Source organism: Salvia splendens, chromosome 17 (assembly GCF_004379255.2).
Source record: "Salvia splendens isolate huo1 chromosome 17, SspV2, whole genome shotgun sequence".
Lineage (NCBI taxonomy): Eukaryota > Viridiplantae > Streptophyta > Magnoliopsida > Lamiales > Lamiaceae > Salvia > Salvia splendens.
This window is the reverse complement of record NC_056048.1, coordinates 19430650-19452783: the sequence shown is the minus strand read 5'-3', so window position 1 is coordinate 19452783 and position 22134 is coordinate 19430650. Positions and strand designations below refer to the sequence as shown.

Sequence of the window (22134 nt, the reverse complement as noted above, 5' to 3'; positions counted from 1 at the left end):
TTGATTATACAAGTTTTGACTGAGTTTCAATTATGCAACAAGATATTTTCTATTGGTTTAGATAATGCAACTGCTAACACCGCAAGTATTAGCGAGTTGATTGCGGCTTGTTCTCCTGTAATTGGAGGTAAGTATTTTCATCAAAGATGCATATGTCATATTTTAAATTTATGTGTACAAGATGCGCTTGAATTATGGCAAAAGCATGTTAGTCCTATTAGAACTGCAGTTAGATTAATCCATCAAAATCCAGCTGTTGGCAAAGCATGGAAGAAATATTGTCATCAAAAGAATGTTAGATATACTAATTTTACTATGGATGTGTCTCATAGAAGGAATTCAACATATGATTGTTTGAATTCCACTTTGACGCATAAAGATTCTTTATGTGATTTTTTAGAACATATCCCGTACATGATTTATATCTTTCACATAGTTGTTGGGAACATAGCATCGCTTTATTTAAATTGTTCAAATATTTCAAAAATGCTACTGTTGAATTATCGGGTGTTTATTATTGCACCGTTGTACGTGTTTTAGAGCATTGCATGTATATATCACTTAGTTTTAAAACTGCAATGAAAAATGCTTCCTCTTCACCTGAATTAATGTGTGTTTTATATTATATGATTGAAAAATGTCTTAAGTATTTCAGTGAGTTTCCAACCGTGTTTTTGATTGCAAAGGTATTGGATCCAAAATGGAAATTAGCCGGTACCTCTAAGATTTTAGACTTTTATTATAACAATTTGAGTTCAATTGATCTTAGCCCCATTCAAGCAATCCAATCTGATACAAGTGACGAATTTGGAGTAGACCTCTCAGAAACCTTTCAAATAACCCTCCCGGACCGGTCCACTATCCAACATACCTTCGAGTTTAACCTGCGCGCTCTCTACACCGAATATGAAACCAAGTATAACAATACCCACCAAGTCAGAAGACCCCCCTCCTCAACAACATAACTATGGCTTTGCATTTCAAGCCGATTATGATGACCCCGACGCGCAATCCCAACTAGCCGACCTATACAGCTACAGCACCGGCGGAAGGTCCTCAGGTATGGTAAGTGAATTAGATTTATATATCGATTCACTCTTTTCCTTTGGTGATGAAGGTCCTACTTCTCCTGCCCAAATCGACGTCCTCGATAGGTGGGGAACCCACGAGAAAGATTTTCCCATCCTTGCGTCAATGGCCAAGAAGATTTTTTCTATTCCGGCTTCCACTGCCGCCGTCGAGTCTGCTTTTAGTGTTGGCTCGCGTGTGTTGGATGAATCAAGAAGTAAGCTCTCGGCGAAAAATATGGAAGTCGTGATGTTACTTGATGATTGGGCCAAAGCCGACGTCAGAGAACAAGAAAATGATTGGGATGATCGTCAGGAGGGATCACAAGATGAATTCACCGGGGATGAATCGTAGGCCAACCGTCAACTGTCGCCGGCCAAGCCAAATAGGTAAGTAAGGTAAGAGAATTACGTGTGCTTTGATTCCCTTTTGCAAATGAGTATTGGGGATACGTAGGCACCTCAACTTAAATTTTAAATTTAAGTTGAGCTCAGGCCCTTTTTCCTTTATTTCTTTTTTTTCCATTTGTTCCTACTTTAAAAATATGCAAATACAATTACATAATTGTATTTGTATATACTCTAGTCGATGAAGTAGATTTCTCTATACGGCTAAATCCGGGAAACTTTTGACAATTCTAATATAATTGTTGATTGTTAGACTAAACTCATCATTTAAAGTTGAATTGTTAAAGGTGTCCTTAATTTAGTTATGTAGAAAGATCTCGTTCGCCGATTAAGAGTATATATACTTATAAGTTATTTTTATAAGAACTTCTACGTCGTTTTTGTCATTTGTAATTAGCTTCGTTGTTGACTAGTAGTCTCGTTTGTATTTAAAATTTTGTTTAAGAAAGGCCTCAAGGTTTTTCGATTTGTAATTGTTGTAACGTGTAATATCAATAAAATTGCAACTTTCATCGTATTTTTTTGAATTTTAGTTACGCACATTTCATACATAAACAAATAAAAAAATGCAAAAAAAAAAAATTGGACGAACCGCCGAACCGGCCCGGAACCGGCAGTTCAGGCAAAAAACCGGCGGTTTCGAACCGCCGCGTAAACCGCCGATTTTTTTAACCGGAACCGGAACCGCCGGGACCCTTGGCGGGCCGGTTCCGGTTCATGCATATCTTGAACTGTGAACCGCCGGTTCATGAACCGTTGTGCATGCCTAGGTGGGCCCAACTAATTAACTTTTGACAAATGAAAAAATAAATAGCTCACATCCAACTAGACATGCCAACTAATAGAGTTATTTTTAGAAGATATTCATTAAACCACTTTTATAGAAAATATACATTAAATCACTTTTATAAAATAATGCATAATTTTTAATATTGAAATTATCAATATTTTTTTGCCTCCTACGTATACACTAATACTTATATATAATAATATTTTATATGTATTCATCTTCTTTTGGCAATAATAAAAAAATAAGTTTAATCACGGAGTACAACATTTGTTAGTATTATTTAAATTTTATGGTTATAATTTTCTTTTTCTTATATATTTTATGTGAAAAAAATACACACAAATAAAAAATATGATCATAATTTAATTTTTCTATTTTTAGTGCATTTAAAGAGTTATATGTACTTAGTAACTTAATATAAAGGTAAAATTTAAATTATAACTATTTAAGTATGTAAATTTATTTTTATATAGGAGGAAAAAATATTACTAGCAATTTTTATATTTTAAGATTATATAATATTCAATAATAGTGGTTTAATAAATTTTTTAAGTTTTTAATGCATTAAACAGGTTATATATTTACATAGTTACTTAATATGAAAATAAAAATTAAATTATAACTATATAAGTGTGTCAATATATTTATATATAGGAAGAAAAAAATATTGCAAATTTTCATATTTTAAGAATTAAGATTATGCAATATTCTATAAAAGTGGTTTAATAAATATCTTCTAAAAATACCTTCATTAGTTGGCATGTCTAGTCATTTATGTTTCCATTTGTCAAAAATTAAATGGTTAAGTATTCCACATCATAATGAAACTTTGGTGTGAAAGGTCCATGGAATATTTTCTCGTCTAGTCATTTATATTTCCATTTGTAAAAAATTAAATGGTTAAGTATACCACATCATAATGAAACTTTGGTGTGAAAGGTCCACGGAATATTTTCTCGTTAGCGAGGGCCATCCTCTGCGACGTCGGAGCGCAGGTTCTCATCGTCGGGGACGATAAAGTATGAGACAATTCAATTTGCTTTCTCCACCACATGGAATTTCATTTCTCAATACTCCATCCGTCCCAAAAGAATATATACTCTTTCCTTTTTAGTCCGTCCCAAAAGAATATGCACTTTTCCATTTTAGAAAGTCTTTTTCTCTAATGAGTTGGGACCCATTCCCCACTAACAATACTTTAATTACTTTTTCTCTCTATCTCTCTTACTTCATCAATTTATTTTTTCTTTTTTAAAAATAAACTCTTATGTAAAGGAGGAAATTACAAATGATGTCAAAAGAACTCGAACTTGGCACCTCAAACAATAATGTCTAAGCTCCTTGCCGCTAGGACAAAGGCTCTAGACTCTCTCACTTCACCAATTTTGCATTAAAACTCGTGCCGAATTCAAAGTACATATTTTTTGGGGACGGATGGAGTATTATTTTTCAAATAATGTAAAGAATCTAATAAAAAGTTGCTAGTTTAGTCAAAACAACTTAATTATCATTGACCGTTAAAAATTTGACGGCTCCATCCAAAATGGACTATATCCGGACCGCTTTTATTTATTCGGGATATAATAATTCAAAAAATAATATTATAAACCAAAATCATAAAATCGTCATATGTTAATGACCTTTAGTCATATTACAAACTATTAGTTATACGCTCACAATTTTTTGGGAAATTTTCAATATTATAGAATATTTTAGAATTATGAGTAGATTTAAATTTAATTTTCATATATGGCTCTCCACTTGTACTAAATTTATTGAATAGATATATCAAATCATATTGTAGAATATTTTAGAATTATGAGTAGATTTAAATTTAATTTTCATATATGGCTCTCCACTTGTACTAAATTTATTGAATAGATATATCAAATCATATTGCGAAGTTGATATGTTGACCACAGAATATTTTCTCGTAACTGATTGAGGAGGATGTTCAGAATAAATAAATCTTAAGTGAACTATGTATGTCCATTCTATGGTAGTACAAATATAATATTGTAGTATATGTATTATGTGGATACAATACACATTGGTATATTATATTTTAAAATATGTCGGTGATTATATTTGACATTCCATGGAGCCTGAGGGGTGACCGGCATTATCCATCCATTAGACTAGACGCTTCTGGATATTAATTAAAAAATACTCCCTCCATCTCCTCCCAAGATAAGTGACTCACATTCTTTTTTAGGACGTCCCAAGATAAGTGAGTAATTTCCTTTTTTTGGTATTCTCTCCCTTACTTTTTCTCTCTACTCTATTATCTCTCTTACTTTATTCACTTTCCATTTTACTAATAAAATCTCATTTCCTTAAATCCCGTGCCGAAAAGTTTGTGCTCACTTATCTTGGGACGGAAAGAGTAAATATTATCAAGACAAAGATTTTAAAAATTAGCAGGTGGGGTCCAATCTTAAGGACCAATTTATTTTTATATTTCTATTCTACATGTTCATTATGTCACTAATAAATGTCTCATTTTGTCATTTCATATGTCGACCAATACAAGTCTTATTTACCTTTTATTACTATTTTTGGTAATAGACTCCACATTCCTAACTATATCTCACTCACATTTCATTATAAAAATAAAATATAAAAGTAGAATCCACTTTTGACTAACCTTTCCTTACTCACTTTCTATTACATTTTTTTAAATTCGATCAAATGTAACCTTATAATGGTGGACGAAGGGAGAGTACTAGGCTCCTAAACCCTATATATAATTGTTTTTTAATGGCGATTAAGTAAAAAAATAAAATAAAATAAAATAGATAAATAAGTAATTACTTCATTCATTCAAGAGGTTCACTTTATATATATAGAAATAAACTCGCTCTCATCTTTCTAAAGTCTCGTGCCACTAGAATAGTTAATATAAAAAAATTAAATAAATAGTAGTACAGTAAATATAAAAATATAAAAAAATTTAATGTTTATATTTCAATTAAAAACATAAATGACGGGGAGTGATCAATTGCTAATTCACTTTCTAGTTGCTAACTACAACTAATTTAAGATCATATGATTTTAGAAATCTAGTGGTCTAAAATTTGTCACGTGTAATTTTCATTTTTATTAATTAAATCGAAAAAGATAAAAAAACTACCAAATTAGGGTTTTGGATGAAAATATCAATACAGTGTTTTGAAAATATCAACACAACACATTACTTATGTCAACACATTACTTTAAGACCACCCTCATCGGTGACTTTGAGATGGGGGCAAACATATAAGACAAAATAGAAAGAAATAAAAATAAAGCAAAAATTAAATAACTCAACCCAACCTCCAATTTGGGTCTTCCTAGCCGGCCCAACATAAAGTGGAGGGCAAAGGACACATGTCCATTTTCTATTGGCTCAATGTATTATTATTTTTGCTTTTTTTATTTACTACTCTCTCCGTCCACGAAAAATAGGGCACATTTGCCATTTTTGGTTGTCCACGAAAAATAGGGCACATTCAAAAAAAGGAAAATTTTCAACAACTTCTCTTTTACCTTTTTCCCTTCTCTCTTACTAATAATATGGATCTCACATTCCACTAACACTACTTCTCTCTTACTTTTTTCTCTTCTCTTCTACTAAAAATATGGACCTCATAATCCACTAACACTACTTCTTTCTTACTTTTTTCCCTTCTCTCTTACTTTACCAATTCTACATTAAAACTCGTGTTATTCACAAAATACCCTATTTTTCATGGACAGAGGGAGTATTAATTATTGATTAATCACTACTTTATTTATGTACATGTTTTAGAATTGTATACTATAAATATGAAATGTAAATATTTTAGATAATCACATTTTGAATATTTTGAACATTGTGAATTTAGGATATTTTTATTAATTTAGTTATTAATTTAATTAATTTAATTATTATTATATTTGTCTTTATATATCATTTCAAAATTATTATAATATGATAGTAGAAGATGAACGTGATACATATCAAAATTATTATGATGCCGCTGAGTTTATTCAAGATACACATACAAGAGTACATGAAGAAAATATTGAAGCCTTTTGCTATTCCACTCAACGGATCGGGAGCTTGTCATCATATATGACTAATCGAGCTCAACTCCGCAATAGAGAAGCTCATATTGCTCTTCGAGAATATTTGATTGAGCACATTTAGATTAAATTTGGCACAAAAAAAATAAATATGTACTAATGTTTATCTTGTTTAAGCTAGCTTTTTTTCACTCTTCATTTGTATTTTGGTTTGTTTATTTCTATTATCGTATTGTAGTATTTCTTAATGTGTGTAATTTATTATTATATTGTGCTTTAATTATTTGAATATCTAATATTTTCTGTTTTAAATTTGAATCATATACTTTTTTATTATAATTTTTAGACATTATTTAATATATTTAAATTAATTATAAATCAAAATATTAATGTAAAATATATGAAAAGGAAAATATTTAATTGAGTTGGGTTGGGTCACTTATGGAAGTAAAAAAGTTAATTGGTTTGAATTGAGTGAGCGTTGTGTACATGGAGGATAGAGAAATAAATATTTTATTAAAAAGTGATTGAGGTTGGGTTGGGTGAGGATCACGAATGGAGATAGTCTAAGATTGACATTCTACATGTATTATATTTACATATTTTATATACTATGTTCACATTTATTGCTGTACGAAAAAATGGAAAATTTTTGATTTTTTTTTTCAAATTTTGAAATCGGAATATATGCAAGTGAGATCTCGTTAGAACCCTAATGAAATTATCTTTAATTTGATATATGTTGTGCGAAAAAATATTTAAATCGAGAAAGTTATATGCGTTTTAAAGTTATATGATATTTTTCAAAATTTAGTTACAACTAATTTGTTGTAAATTGACCTTAATACATTTATTGACGTGTTTTTTTATTGATCGTATTGACATTTCGGAGCTGATGATCTAGGCCCATGATTTGAATATCTAAGGACTATTATTTAATTATAGTTAACAATTAAGTATTGAGTTAGCAATATAACACTCAGCATAAATGACTTGGTGATGTTTTTAATAATTCTTTGACAGATGTTAATAGTTTTAATATTAGAGCATCCGCAACGGTGGCCGCCCCGGCGGACGTCCGACCAGCGTGCCGGAAGTCCGCGCGGGACGTCCGCCATTAGGCAGCAGGGAGGCGGACGCGGACGCGGACGCGGACGTGCGTTGCGGACACCGGAGTTCCCCGGCATTCCGGCGACGTCCGCCATTGTGGTGCCACGACGGACATCCCGATTTTTAATTTAAAAAAAACTCTATACATACGGCTCGTTGAACTTCATTTCATTCGCTTCACTTGTTTTAACGAGTTTCTCTCTCTACTTTCATTTCTTTTAAAAAATATGTATGTTTTTTGTTTTAAATAAAGTGGTTGTATTTTCTCCGTATTCGTGTCGAAATTTTAATTCCATAAATTGTTTAATTTGGTGAATTTGTGAATTTTTATTATTGTGGATGTCCGTCCGAGTTTCTCTCTCTACTTTCATTTCTTTATAAAATATGTATGTTTTTTTGTTTTAAATAAAGTGGTTGTATTTTCTCCGTATTTGTGTCGAAATTTTAATTCCATAAATTGTTTAATTTGGTGAATTTGTGAATTTTTATTATTGTCATATCCGTTCGGATGGGAATTGGATCCCCTGCTGTGGCTCCAAGCACAGCAGTGGCTGCTGTTTCACACATTAATTTTTTTAAAATAAAAAAAATTAATATTTTATATATTATTTTAATATTATAATTTGTTATTAGAAAATTGGCTGTGTGTAACAGCAGCCCCTGCTTTGCTTAGAGCCACAGCAGGAGATCCAATTCCGTCCGGATGTCTTGGGGATGTCCGTCATTGTGCATTGGGATGCCCTTACGACGTGTCGAAGGCGTAACTTCCTGGTTAAGAATCTCTTTTTAAAGAAAGAGGAAGACGGTGAGACGGGAGCTATCTTCATGATTTTAGTGTTCTCGCAATGGAACAATGCGTTGCAAATCGTGCTGATATGGAAGAAGAAGAAGAAGAATTTCCAGACGAATTCCAGTGTTGCGTTTGCCTGTGAGTTTTTTCTGGTCTCTATTAAATCTAATTCTGGAACAAAATGCTCCATGTTTTTGATAAATTGTTAAATTGTTGTTACTCAGAAATCGGCCATAAAATGAATTAACGGTGTGATTTAGGATTTATCTCGATTTTTCGTTTAGGGTTGTTTGAATAAATAATGAGAGAAATCAATTTTACTGCATTTCGATTGTTATTTAGTGGTATATTTCTATGTTTTTGTATGCGCTGTGATTAATTGTGTTAGTCTTATATTTTGCAGGGATATCACGTACAAGCCTGTGGTTTTAGGTGTGTCTGTTGTAGTGGAAAGCTTCTATTTTGTTTAGTAACAAGCTTGCAACTTGTTTTTCCACTTGAAATTTCTCTTTGTTTGCAGACATTGTTCTTATTTTGTTACCATTTTTCAGCTTGCGGTCACATTTCTTGCTTTTGGTGTACATTTAAAGCCATGGACAGTTTGATGCAGTCTCGTTGTCCTGTTTGTCGCAACCCGTATAATCATTTTCCTAGAAGCTGTGGATTGTTGCATTTTTTAATCCTCAAGTTATATCCATCGCCCTACAAAAGAAGGGCAAAACAAGTTGCAGGTTTGAACTACTTATATTTAATTTGTGATAAGTTACTCTGAGTCACTTCATGAGATATGCTGTCCAGTTAGATTGCAAGGGGTTTTGTCATTGACATGCTCGAATCGGCCAATTATTTTTCTTCATTCTTCAAATAAGCATCTTCTCTGATTTTTCTTACCGGTTAACGAGTTGCAAAGCTGTGCCTTTCTGTGTACTTTCCCCAGCCTCTGTCAATAACCATATTCTTGAGGATAAGTAAAATTCCATTTTTATCCACAGAGGCCAGTTTTGATGATGCAAAATTACTGTGTTATTTTGGCCGGAAAAATATAGCATGACTCAGGCATTAAGGACAACGCTATTACTGTGTTGGATCCCGGAAGTGGCAAAGATTTGCTTGACTTATGCATATAAACAGATGATTTTTGAGCTATTGATACATGCAACATTACCTAAATGTAAGCCAATTAAGTAATCGTGTAGCCCTGTCGGCCCACGCCCCGGATTTTTACATAATTGCCCAGTCGCACCCCGCTCCCTGAAAAACACTTATGCTAGCACAATAATAAATTATACTCCCTCCGTCCCACATACTTGAGGCGCTTCTTTTCGGCACGGGATTTAAAAAAGTTGTGTTTAGTGAGTTAAATAAAGTAAAATAAAGTAGAAGAGGGAATAAAGTAAAATAAAGAATAAAGTAGGTGCAATTAGATGTTTTGTTTTTAGCCAAAAAGAGAAATGACTCACGTAACTTGGAACAAACCAAAATGGAATACGACTCAAGTAACTTGGGACATAGGGAGTATAAGTATATTAGATAAGTTGTGGGGTGATTCTAGGATGAAGATTATGTTTCATCTCTTCCTTTACTTTTATATTTTCTTGTTTATTCTAATTCGTGCATTTTAATGAACTCTAAACCCACACTACCATGAATATGAGTGGAGTAGCTGAATGCTCTTCTTTGTGATCTTTGCAGAAGAAGAAAAGGAGATTGGATATGCATCACCGCAATTTGAGGGAAACATTATTGAATCTCAATTAGGTGAAGTGGATGGCGCCCAAGATGCCACAGGTGAAGGAGATCATCTATCCATTAAAGATTTTTCACAACTAACTTTGCCTGAAGACAATACAAGTATCCAACCAACATCAAGCTCTCAAACTACTACAAATGATTCCAACTCTATCTCGAGAAGTACTAAAAAGGTCCTTGAAACCGATGTAGAATGTGCTGTTTGCAAACAACTATTGTATCGCCCTGTTGTTCTTAACTGTGGTCATGGTAAGCATTTCAGATATTTTCTACGTGCATGTCAGGAAGAGTATTATATTATTTTTCGATGTCTTTTGTTTTGCAGTTTATTGTGAGTCCTGTATTCAACCAGACGATAGTATCTATAGATGCCCAGGGTGCCAAAGTTCACATCCAAGAGGGATTCCGAGCGTGTGCTTATTACTACATCAATTCCTTGAGGAATATTTTCCTGAAGGATATTCGGGAAGGAAAATATCTTTAGCCCATAGCCACAGTCATAGCCCATCTGGAAGTATGCTGCCATGTTTATAATCTTTATATCTCGTGTTTGATAGTTCAACTTTATCAGTTTATCACGTCTTTCTTTTACATTATTGTCATAAGGCTCAGCAGGAAAACAGGAGGAAAGTGCCAAAGCTTCGGTTCAGCGAGCCAACTTTCACCCTGGGGTTGGTTGTGATTATTGTGGGGTATATCCTTTCACTCTTCTTTGCTTCTGTACATGATGTGGTATTTTAGTATTTCATTTCATGTCTCTTTTCAGATTTCTAGTAGATTGGTGGTTTGCATAATGTTCGGAATTTCATGGTATATGTACATTTGTGAGAGAGAGGATAAATCAATCTTTTTGAAGAATGTTGAAATTATAGATTCAAACTTTTGTCTATTCCAGGAAAGCATTGTTCCCATATCTATGCTTATCAGTTCCTTAGATGAAGAAAAAGTTACTGCATTCTATGGTAAAAGATATAAATGGTGTAGATGCATATAACCGGGAGTGAGCTTATTGTACTCATGTTTTTGACCATCCAAATGTGGATTTTGCTTGCCTATTTTATCTCGTCTTAGAGTCCAGTTATTGGAGGCTGATTGCATCTACTTTTTATATGTTTTCTGACTGCACAGATATGTCCTATTACGGGAGTAAGATATAAATGCAAAGACTGCGTGGAGAAAATTGGTTTCGACCTTTGTGAGAGTTGTTACAAAATTTCCGCCAAGCTTCCCGGTCGATTTAACCAGCAGCATACTATGGACCACAAGTTTGATGCTATACGACCACAACCTAATGATTTTATTATGGTGCTGTCAAGCTTTGGAGCTGAACTGTCTGCGGAAGATGACGGATCTGGTTTTGGCTCAGAGGACGACGGTGTAGCTTAATTTAATACATCGCCAAGGTGGATGTTCCATAAGAAGCAGCTACACTGATACCAAATACCTCTTGAAACGGTCGTTTAGACGATCAGGTTAGCAATTCTGCCATTCCTCTTCATGAAAGATGACTCTGCCTGCTTGGAATGTTTTAATACCCTTAAATTGATTGGAATGTTTTAATACAGTTGTAGTAATGCTATTATTATTATCTGTTTCGGACATCCAAGAATTTGCAGTAAAATATTTGGGATCCTTGAATTATAATGTATGTGGAAATTATGTCGATAAATACCCTTAAATTGTACCGATGTGTGTGATTTGCTTAAGTTCTTTCTCTTTTGGTGTTCTCAATTCGAACAGATAATGTAACTTTGGTATAAACCGAACCATAAACCATTACACACCCTAATTACGGTTCCCTGATATCTTCCAATTCTTGACTTTGTGTCACTTAGTGCAAAATAACCCATTTATCAACATGCCTAAAGGTCAAAAGTGATCCTAAACAGATGATAATTTTATGATTTTGGTCCAGAACATCATTATCTTTTGAACTATTTCATCCCCCACCATTGAAAATGGGGAGGATGTAATTCTTTTTGGACGGTGCTGTGAAAATGTTACAATTAACAGAGTTAAGTCAATTTTGACTGGATTAGGTTACTAATTACGTTTTATTAATGACTACTTGCTAAAATAATTCTTTTTGAAAAAATTTGAAATGAAAATAATTTTAGCAGAAGAAAAAGCAAAATACCAAAAAATACAAAATTATTGGAATTGTCATCCCTCCAAAACACCAAAAAATACAAAGCGAGATTGATGAACTGGAGCAGATTTGTAAGACATCGGTGCAGTAAATTGCTTGTTGATTTTCGAATGAATGTTTATCAAACACTTAGTGTGCAAACAAGTTTATACGACTTCTTCTACCTCTTCATGAATAAATGTTTGAAATTTTATTTGCTACCAAGTGGCAGATTTGGTTCATGAAAAGCAAAGAGAACACGGTACAAGGTGTTCAATTCCAGAATCGGTTTCACCATTTGAAATTGTATTTCATTACTTGAACTTGAATATACAAACAAACCCTACACCAACAAATAAACAAAATTCATACATCACAAAACTACCTAATTTATGTATGACCTATCATTCTCACTGATTGATGACAAAATCAAATCTCACCTATCCCCTTCGGTCTCGGGTAGTGACAACGAAGTCATGGCGTCGTCTTCGTCGATTGGCTCGCACCATTTGAAAAAACGACACTTTTTTCTCACAAATAAAGTATAGCTTCCCCCTTATAGGTTCCCATGATCCCATCAGTGTTGACCATTCAAGTGAAGCCACTATGTTGCAATGACAAAAATCGTACCGGAATCGGAAGTCACTTCCGCCGGACCCTCTGATGTAGTTCGGTCACTCCATAGTTGACGAAGTAGGGTTATTGCTGAGACTTAGGGTTCTTGAGTTCTTGAGAGCACATGAAACGAGAAAGAAGAAGAATGAAAACGCGTTTTGAATTTTCTATAAACATTCTTTTCTTTTTAATTATTTTTTATTCTAATCTAAACTCCTAGTTCAGTCAATAATTCAGTCAAAATAGATTTAACTGGTGTTGACCATCACTTTTTCACGACACTGTCCAAAAAGGACTAAATCTAGCTCGGTTTCAATTGTGCGGGACGGAAAAATTTAAAAGATAATATTTTATACCAAAAGCGTAAAGTCGCCATATATTTAGAACCACATTTAGCCTTAACTCTTTTGAAATTTTAATTTTCTTGTTAATGGAAATTGAGATCTTCCTCACTAGAGTAAAAAAGTTAATAGATTAGTGTTATTAGGGGCGCGGAGTGTACTAGGGCGATGAGGTGAAAAACTGGGAAGAGAGGCACAATTGGGCAATGAGGTGAATATCTGGGCGACGGGGCATGCACCCTATAAATCTGGTGCCAAAATGTAGAAGTATAATAATCATATATGAACATCTTAAATATGGCTGGGGAAAAATATCGAAATACCGGCTTTATGGTACCAAAAAAATATCAAATATACTGAATTTTCGATATACCGTGATTTTCGATACAATATGATACCTTACTGAAAAATTTCGGTAAGATAACGGTATGAATTTTCATACACCGCGGAATAACGTTGCATACCGAAATTTGGTATATAACGTAAATTAAGGTATATACCGTAAAATATAAATATAATTATATACTCCCTCCGTCCCAAGATAAGCGACTCGCTTCTTTTTCGCACTCATTTTGGAAAAATAATACTACCTCCGTCCCCAAAAATTTGTCCCACTTTGACCCGGCACGGGTTTTAAGAAATGTAATGGAAAGTGAGTTGAAAAAGTTAATGGATTGGGGTTCTTACTTTTATATATTAGTTTTATAATAAAATGTGAGTAGAAATGAGTTAGTGGAATATGAGGTCCACTACAAAAAATGATAAAAAGTGAAATGAGACAAAATTTGGGGGACGGACGAAAATGGAAAAAATGAGACAAATTTTCAGGGACGGAGGTAGTATAAAAAAGTTGAAGTGGGATAAGACCCTCCTCTACACAATTCTCTCTCTTACTTTACTCTCTGTCCACTCTAACTATTTTATATCATTTTTCCAAAACGAGGGCAAAAAAGAAGCGAGTCGCTTATCTTGGGACGGAGGGAGTATAAAATACTACCTCCGTCCCGCAATAAGTGTCACATTTTGCCATTTCGGTTCGTCCCACAATAAGAGTCACATTTCACTTTTATCATAAATGGTAAGTAGACCTCACATTCCACCAACCAATTCTACTAACATTTTATTATAAAACTAATATATAAGTGAGACCCATAATCCACTAAGTTATTCAACCCATTTTTCTTTATATTTCTTAAAATTCGTGCCCACACTAAATGTGACACTTAATGTGGGACGGTGGTAGTATATTTTATATATTTTTAAATATAAAATTTTTAAATATAATTATGACATATAAATATAATTATGAATGCAATATATTTAATATAATTTTTAAAATTATAAAATATAAATAATATTCGAAAAACTCAAATTATATACTTTCATTAATATTGAAAGTAAGGTATATCGCAAAAGTACGGTATATCGAAAATGAGGTACGATGGCGGTATGGAAATTCACCATACCGAAAATAAGGTATATTGAAGTTCGGTCAGTGGCGGATCCAGGAATTTATATTCGGGGGTGCGAGTCATATGATAAATCATTATATAACATACCAAAAATAAAAACTAATACTAAAAGCAATATATTTTGAAATATACAAATTTTAGAGTCATACATTTCAAAATACAAAAATAAACTACATTATATCTAATTTATTTTTCGACGAGTCTTCATTTCTTCAAAACGATTCACTATATCATCATTGGATACTTGTAGAAACACATATTTCTCAATGAAAGTGACCAAACAATCGTTCAAAGGTTGATCACCCATTCTATTTCTCAACTTATTATTCACAAACGTCATTCCAGAAAACACTCTCTCTACACTTGCAGTGGCAACCGGAAGAATCAAAATCAACTTGATAAGCAAAACCACATGCGAATAAACCACATCTCTTTTTGTTTCAACAAGTTTCACCAAAAGAGAACTAATATCTCGCAAATTCTGAAAGTCTTCATCACTTCTCATATCTCCAATGAATATATCAAGTTGGCACTCAAGGTCCATCAAATCAATGTTTGAAAAATCGGAAGGATAAAAAGTGGCAAGTTTGAGTACCTTTTCCTTGTGAAAAGAAGAGAAGCCATCTTTAGGATTGAAGCAAGCCATACATCTGAGCAATTCCATATTAACTTCATCGAATCGATTATCAAGTTCTTGAAGTAATAAGTCAATCACTTTGATAAACACATCAACACGAAAATGATGAAGATATGAAACTTGTTGAACAAAACGTTTTGATCTTCCATGAGGGCTATAGTGAGCTTTCATATCTGGAACAACAATGCCATGTTTATTGCAAATTGAGATTACCTTGTTCAAGTGAATCTCTCATCCATCCTCCCTCATTTTCTGTAGTTGATCTTTGGTTAAAGTGACAAGCCTCGTAGCATTATAGAAAATTCATTATAATAATAAAACATTTTCACTTATTAATTTTTGTTTAAAATTCATAATAACACTATTCTAAGTTTGCCCTTCGCTCAAGAAACACACTATAGAAAAGCTCCATCGGCAAGACGAAGCAACAAAATAGTTTCTCCAAATTTCGCCTTTCACTCCATCGCATCTCCGGGAATTGTGCAATGGCTGCGGCGATGACGGTGAGCTGCGCCGGTGGGCTACTGGCGATGCTCAACGAGAGCCACCCAACTCTCAAGATACACGCGCTGTCTAATCTCAATACCTTCGTCAACAACTTTTGGCCTGAGATCTCCACTTCCGTCCCAATCATGTATCATCTTTTTTCTTTTCTCTGTCTGATTACATGTACTGGGCCTTCTCTACCTTCATTTCTCTTCTAATTGGGAGTAAAGTTATGTTTTTTCAGCATTTTATGCCATGTTGGATATTGGATTCTGCCCTCCACCCAAAAATTGGGATTTCTTTGAAACTGTGGTGTATTTTAATCCTTGAATTCTGGTGGTTGGGGCTTATAGGAATAGCATCATGTAGTGGGAATTCAGTGAGCTGAGCTTCAGCTTTTGATTGATTCAGTTTGGACATTGGGTTTGATGGTGGGCTTCACTGGAAAGTAAAATTTCAAAGGATTAGTAATACAGGGAATGTGCCGTATAGGTGTACCGTGTTGAGGTAATTTCTAGGTAGTATGTGAAGTGAAACATTCTCTTTCAAGACAGGGGTTCCTAAGGCGGAAGTGAATGGAAACTCAAGATTCGCATTTTGATATTAATTTCGCTTCGCTATCAATACATGTTGTGTATGTGGCTTGGATGAGGACATGAAGCAAAATTATTTCGTAATCCATATAGTTTTTCTGCATCTCGCTGGTTTATGACTAGTTGTTTTGGGGGTGTAGCTGCCTATGGTTTTATGTAGCTAACTTGAGTTTGTACCGATGCATATTCTATGAGTTATCTTTGTATTTATAGTTTACTACTATCTGCCATTTTGGGATCTTTACTCGCCTAAATATCTGGTATTTAAGCACAATTTATTTGGGTTTTATTTTGTCTTAAATTCAAGTTTTATCAAGTCTGTTTGTGTATGTTTGACTTGTTATAAGTAAGATAATGATATTCTCTAATATAACTGCAGAGAAAGTTTATATGAAGATGAAGAATTTGAACAGAGACATCTAGCTGCCTTACTTGTTTCCAAGGTATAATATTTCATTTTTGGTTCTAATATGGTTACTCTTATTAGTTGCTTCCTCTGTGTGTTTGACTTTTAGAAATGACAATGTTTTTTGCTGTCTTGTTATCTTTGTCAGTGTGTACATCGGAGTAGTATTTTTTTGCAATTATGCATTCTTTATCTAAATTCTCCATATTAGGTGAAGACTTGTTTGATGCATGATAATTATTTAATCTTTTAATTTCTTTTGTCTTCTTTTTCAATGTACATTTGTTTCTCTCACCAGGTTTTTTATCACCTGGGTGAACTTAATGACTCACTATCATATGCTCTGGGAGCTGATCACCAGTTTGATGTGTCAGAGGATTCTGAATATGTCCACACTCTTCTTGGTAACTCTTGCTGCTTTGTCAAATTAGATTGTGTTGCTTCACGTGTAACTTTTGGTGGTGATATTATAATGTGCCCTATGTAATACTTTTGTCATCTTCTTATGTCCCTCAGCTAAGGCAATTGATGAATATGCTAGTCTGAAGACTACAGCAGCTGAGGCAAATTATGAATCAGCAGTAATTGACCCTAGACTGGAGGCAATTGTTGAGAAAATGCTTGATAAGTAAGTAAAGTTATATTTTCATCTGACTGAGAATTATTATGCAGTTTCTTTGCTTTGTATTGCCTTTTCTTACCCTTTCCTACAGATGAATTGCAGATGGAAAATACCAACAAGCTATAGGAGTGGCTATTGAATGCAGGCGACTGGATAAGCTCGAGGAGGCAGTTATAAGGAGTGACAATGTTCATGCTACTATTAATTACTGCATTGATGTCTCTCATAACTTTGTATACAGAAGAGAATACCGTCTTGAGGTGAATATTTGTAAACACATTTGATAGTTACTTAGGTGCCAAACTCTTGTGAATCTGTTATATGTTCAATATGAACTCTTTAGCATCTTATGAAGCTATTTGTGACTGTGTGTATTAGATATATAAGTATGACATTCTTGCTCTCCAATCTTAAACAGGTGCTCCGGCTTCTTGTCAAGGTATATCAACAATTTCCCTCACCTGATTACTTGAGCATTTGCCAGCGCCTAATGTTTTTGGATGAGCCCGAAGGAGTAGCAAGCATACTGGAGAAACTCCTACGATCTGAAAATGCAGATGATACACTGACAGCATATCAAATAGCGTTTGATCTCGTGGAGAATGAACACCAAGCCTTCCTTTTAAAGGTAAGGGATCTGATCCCCAGTGCCAAGAAGTCGCAGCCTTCAGAGTCAAAGCAGTCTGATTCTGCACAGCCAGATGCTGATGCTGTGACAGGAAGTATTCCTGTTGTACCGGAGGATGTTCAGATGACAGATGGGACTCAAGCAGATAATAGTACAGAATGTTCTAATCCACGTGAAGCTGCTTACGATGAGAGATTAACGAAAATGAGAGGGATTTTGTCTGGAGAGACTTGCATACAGTTGACTCTGCAGTTTTTATATAATCATAACAAGTGAGGCATTTCTCTAATTTTTTCTATGTATTGGTCTTTTCATATAACTAGATTCAGCTCACATGCCTAAAATTAAGTGGTCTAATAAACATTAGATTTCTTATCACCTTTCAGATCAGATCTTCTCATTCTTAAGACCATAAAGCAATCTGTAGAAATGAGAAATAGTGTTTGCCATAGTGCAACTATATATGCCAATGCCATTATGCATGCTGGAACAACTGTGGACACGTTTCTTCGTGAGAATCTGGTATGTATCCATTGACTGAATTAATTAAGAATTTTCCACCATATCATATACTATATCTATGTACTTCATATTCTCCTAAAACTTCATACTAATTGTATGTCAGGACTGGCTGAGTAGGGCGACAAATTGGGCTAAGTTTAGTGCTACTGCAGGACTAGGGGTTATCCACAAAGGTCATCTGCAACAAGGAAGATCGCTAATGGCACCTTACTTACCACAAGGTGGGGCTGGTAGTGGTGGTAGTCCTTATTCTGAAGGTGGAGCTTTATATGCTCTTGGTTTAATCCATGCAAATCACGGGGAGGGCATTAAACAATTCCTGATAGAGAGTTTGCGTAGTACTAATGTTGAGGTCTGTACTTTGACTTTTTCAAGTGATATTATTCTATGATTCTTATGTGACTCCATCACTAGTGGCTAAATGCTGGAATGTGATGAATGGTGCAGGTTATTCAGCATGGTGCCTGCCTTGGTCTTGGTTTGGCAGCTTTAGGCACTGCAGATGATGATATCTTCGATGAGATAAAAAATGTTCTGTACACGGACAGTGCTGTAGCTGGTGAGGCTGCTGGTATAAGTATGGGTTTGTTGATGGTTGGAACTGCTAGCGAGAAAGCTGGAGAAATGCTTGCTTATGCTCATGAGACACAGCATGAGAAGATTATTAGGTAATTATTGATTTCCCATTCAAGGCTGGGAAATATATTATGGCATGTCTTGTTTCGTTCCTCAGTCTTATTTTTTTATTGGACTTGTTGTTGGCAGGGGTTTGGCATTGGGTATTGCACTTACTGTCTACGGGAGAGAGGAAGAAGCAGATACTCTGATTGAGCAAATGACTAGAGATCAAGACCCTATCTTGCGCTACGGTGGAATGTATGCTCTGGCGTTAGCATACAGAGGAACAGCAAACAATAAGGCCATACGCCAACTGCTGCACTTTGCCGTATCAGATGTGAGTGATGATGTCAGAAGAACTGCTGTACTTGCCCTGGGATTTGTTTTATATTCTGATCCTGAACAGGTTTGTACCTTCCTTTTGGTGTTCCTTCTGCTAATCTATTGTTTAAATATCTATGCTTAAAATGTCTATTAACTTATGCTCGAACAAAAGGAGCTAAATTTTACCAGATGCTAAACTTATCTGTCTTGATTCATCTTAGATACAAGTGTTAGTCAAGGGTTCTTTCCTATCACGACTCATTATTGATTTATGTACTTCCTCGAAATGCAGACTCCTCGAATGGTTTCACTGCTATCAGAGTCATACAACCCACATGTTCGTTATGGTGCTGCACTAGCAGTTGGAATTTCTTGTGCAGGTACTGGTCTTAGCGAGGCCATATCATTGCTTGAACCTTTGACATCAGATGTCGTTGACTTTGTCCGCCAAGGTGCTCTAATTGCAATGGCAATGGTGATGGTACAAACCAGTGAGGCCAGTGATCCCCGTGTTGGTCAATTCAGGTAATTTTTGGACTGTATTTGACTTCACTACACCCAATTGTAATCTTCCATCTTACATTGTCTTTTAATCATAGGCGACAACTGGAGAAAATAATCCATGATAAACACGAAGACACAATGAGCAAGATGGGTGCAATTTTAGCATCTGGAATCCTTGATGCTGGTGGAAGGAATGTGACCATCAAGTTGCTTTCAAAGACGAAGCATGATAAAATGACTGCAGTTGTTGGTCTGGCCGTATTTAGTCAGTTTTGGTATTGGTACCCACTAATATATTTCGTTAGTCTGGCATTTTCACCAACTGCATTAATTGGTTTGAACAATGACTTGAAAGTGCCGAAGTTTGAGTTCCTGTCACACGCAAAGCCATCATTGTTTGAATACCCAAAGCCTACGACTGTACCTACCACTACTTCGGCTGCTAAGCTACCCACGGCAGTTTTATCTACATCGGCTAGAGCCAAGGCCAGGGCCAGTAAGAAAGATGCAGAGAAAGCAAATGCTGAAAAGGCCGAACCAAGTTCTGTAAAGGGAATGGCAAGTGAGGAAGATGGTGACGCCATGCAGGTATGCCGCTGTTTCTATATGATTGTGAAGTGAATTGCAGAAGTAGTACCTATATATATATATATATATATATGTAGTTTCAGTGAAGTGAGTCTATAACTGGGTGAGTCACACTTAGGTCTAATTCTCCAATTCGGAAAATCATTGAACCAAGTGTTAGGAAAGTGATCTTGTATATGATGCAGATTTTCACCAATTAAAATGTAAAATGATTGTGCCCTTAAAAACAGTATGTCTTGGTTAAAATTTCTGAACATTCTACGTTACAGATCAAAATATACATTATGTAACATCTAAATACAATCCTTACTGAACTGAGTAATAAACTCCATATTTCATGGTGTGGTCGTATTTTTTACATATGGAAGTAATGATCTCTCTCAAGTCTACACTGCTTGATAGTGGAACATGTGAAGTTGCTGACTTTAACCTTGTGTGTCTTATTATGTTGTCAGATTGATAGCACTGTAGAAAAGAAGTCTGAACCTGAGCCATCATATGAAATCCTGACCAACCCGGCTAGAGTGACTCCTGCCCAAGAAAAGTTCATTGAGTTTCTTGAAGACAGTAGATATGTGCCGGTGAAGTCAGCACCCTCAGGCTTTGTTCTGCTAAAAGACCTTCGTCCGAGTGAACCTGAGGCATTAGCTTTGACCGATTCACTCTCATCCACAGCACCAACTGGACAGCAGGGCTCTACCTCGTCAATGGCAGTGGATGACGAGCCTGCACCCCCCACACGCCTTTGAATATAAATCGTAGTGGGAAATGCTCCATTTCCTTTCTCTATGATTCTTCTGAGTAGTCCGAACAGAAATCATTGTGGCCCGAAAGTCAGTTAATCGAATGCTTGGAGTTGTATCCAATGTCGAATTGAGCTGATGAGCTTCTGCTCTTCCTTCCAACCCGCTCGATTATGCTTATTTGCTATGTTATATATGAATGCAGGGAAACAAGAAGTCCGTAGAAAACTGCTTCGCAGGAGGTCTCGGTGAGCAGGGGGTAAAGTCGACCATATAATCTGTATGTAGATGTACGGGTTATAGGAGACGCCGGCAGTTTAATTTGTATTGGATCAACTTTGCTGTAATTTTTATCTTCACTTTTTGTACTTTACATGTACCAACTTGGAATCTCTTTCATCAATGGAGCTGTTTTATCGTATGTTTTCTTTCCCTTTCCATTATATTAGAACATGGTTTCAACTTTGGTTTGTATTAGACCGATGCTGACGATGAGATAAAGATGTGAATGATCGTGCAGTTGCTCTGTGTGCTGTTGATTACAGAACATGTTGAATCATTAAAACATGATAGTGCTGAAACTTGTTTATAGGGAAATCAGGCTTCCATAGTTGGTGCAGCAATCGAGTTTGTGAGAGAGTGCCTTCAATTTGTCGAGAGGCATTTGTAGAAATCGTGCCCAATCAACGCAGTTTGACCGGATCATGTAAGTGACATAAGAGCATCCACAGTGGTGCGGATGTCCCGACGGACAACTCGACGGTCTTTCCAAAAACACCTCCTGCCACGTCATAAGGACATCCTAGTGCACAATGACGAACTTCCCCAAGGACATCACTGCGTACATCCACAATAATAAAAATTTACAAATTCACCAAATTAAACAATTTACGGAATTAAAATTTTGACACGAATACGGAGAAAATGCAACCACTTTATATAAAAA

General features: G+C 35.1%; 1 protein-coding gene and 1 pseudogene across 1 annotated transcript; both read left to right on the top strand.

The window, feature by feature from the left end:
- Positions 1-8198: 8198 nt before the first annotated feature.
- On the top strand, positions 8199-11602 carry LOC121775161 (E3 ubiquitin-protein ligase PRT1-like). Its single transcript, XM_042172165.1, has 7 exons — positions 8199-8350; positions 8616-8644; positions 8764-8943; positions 9905-10210; positions 10287-10475; positions 10568-10653; positions 11090-11602. The coding sequence occupies exons 1-7, from the start codon at positions 8268-8270 to the stop codon at positions 11345-11347; spliced, it is 1131 nt and encodes a 376-aa protein (XP_042028099.1). The 5' UTR covers positions 8199-8267; the 3' UTR covers positions 11348-11602.
- A 3925-nt stretch (positions 11603-15527) lies between these two features.
- Positions 15528-21609, top strand: LOC121775039 (annotated as a pseudogene).
- The last annotated feature ends 525 nt before the right edge of the window (positions 21610-22134 follow it).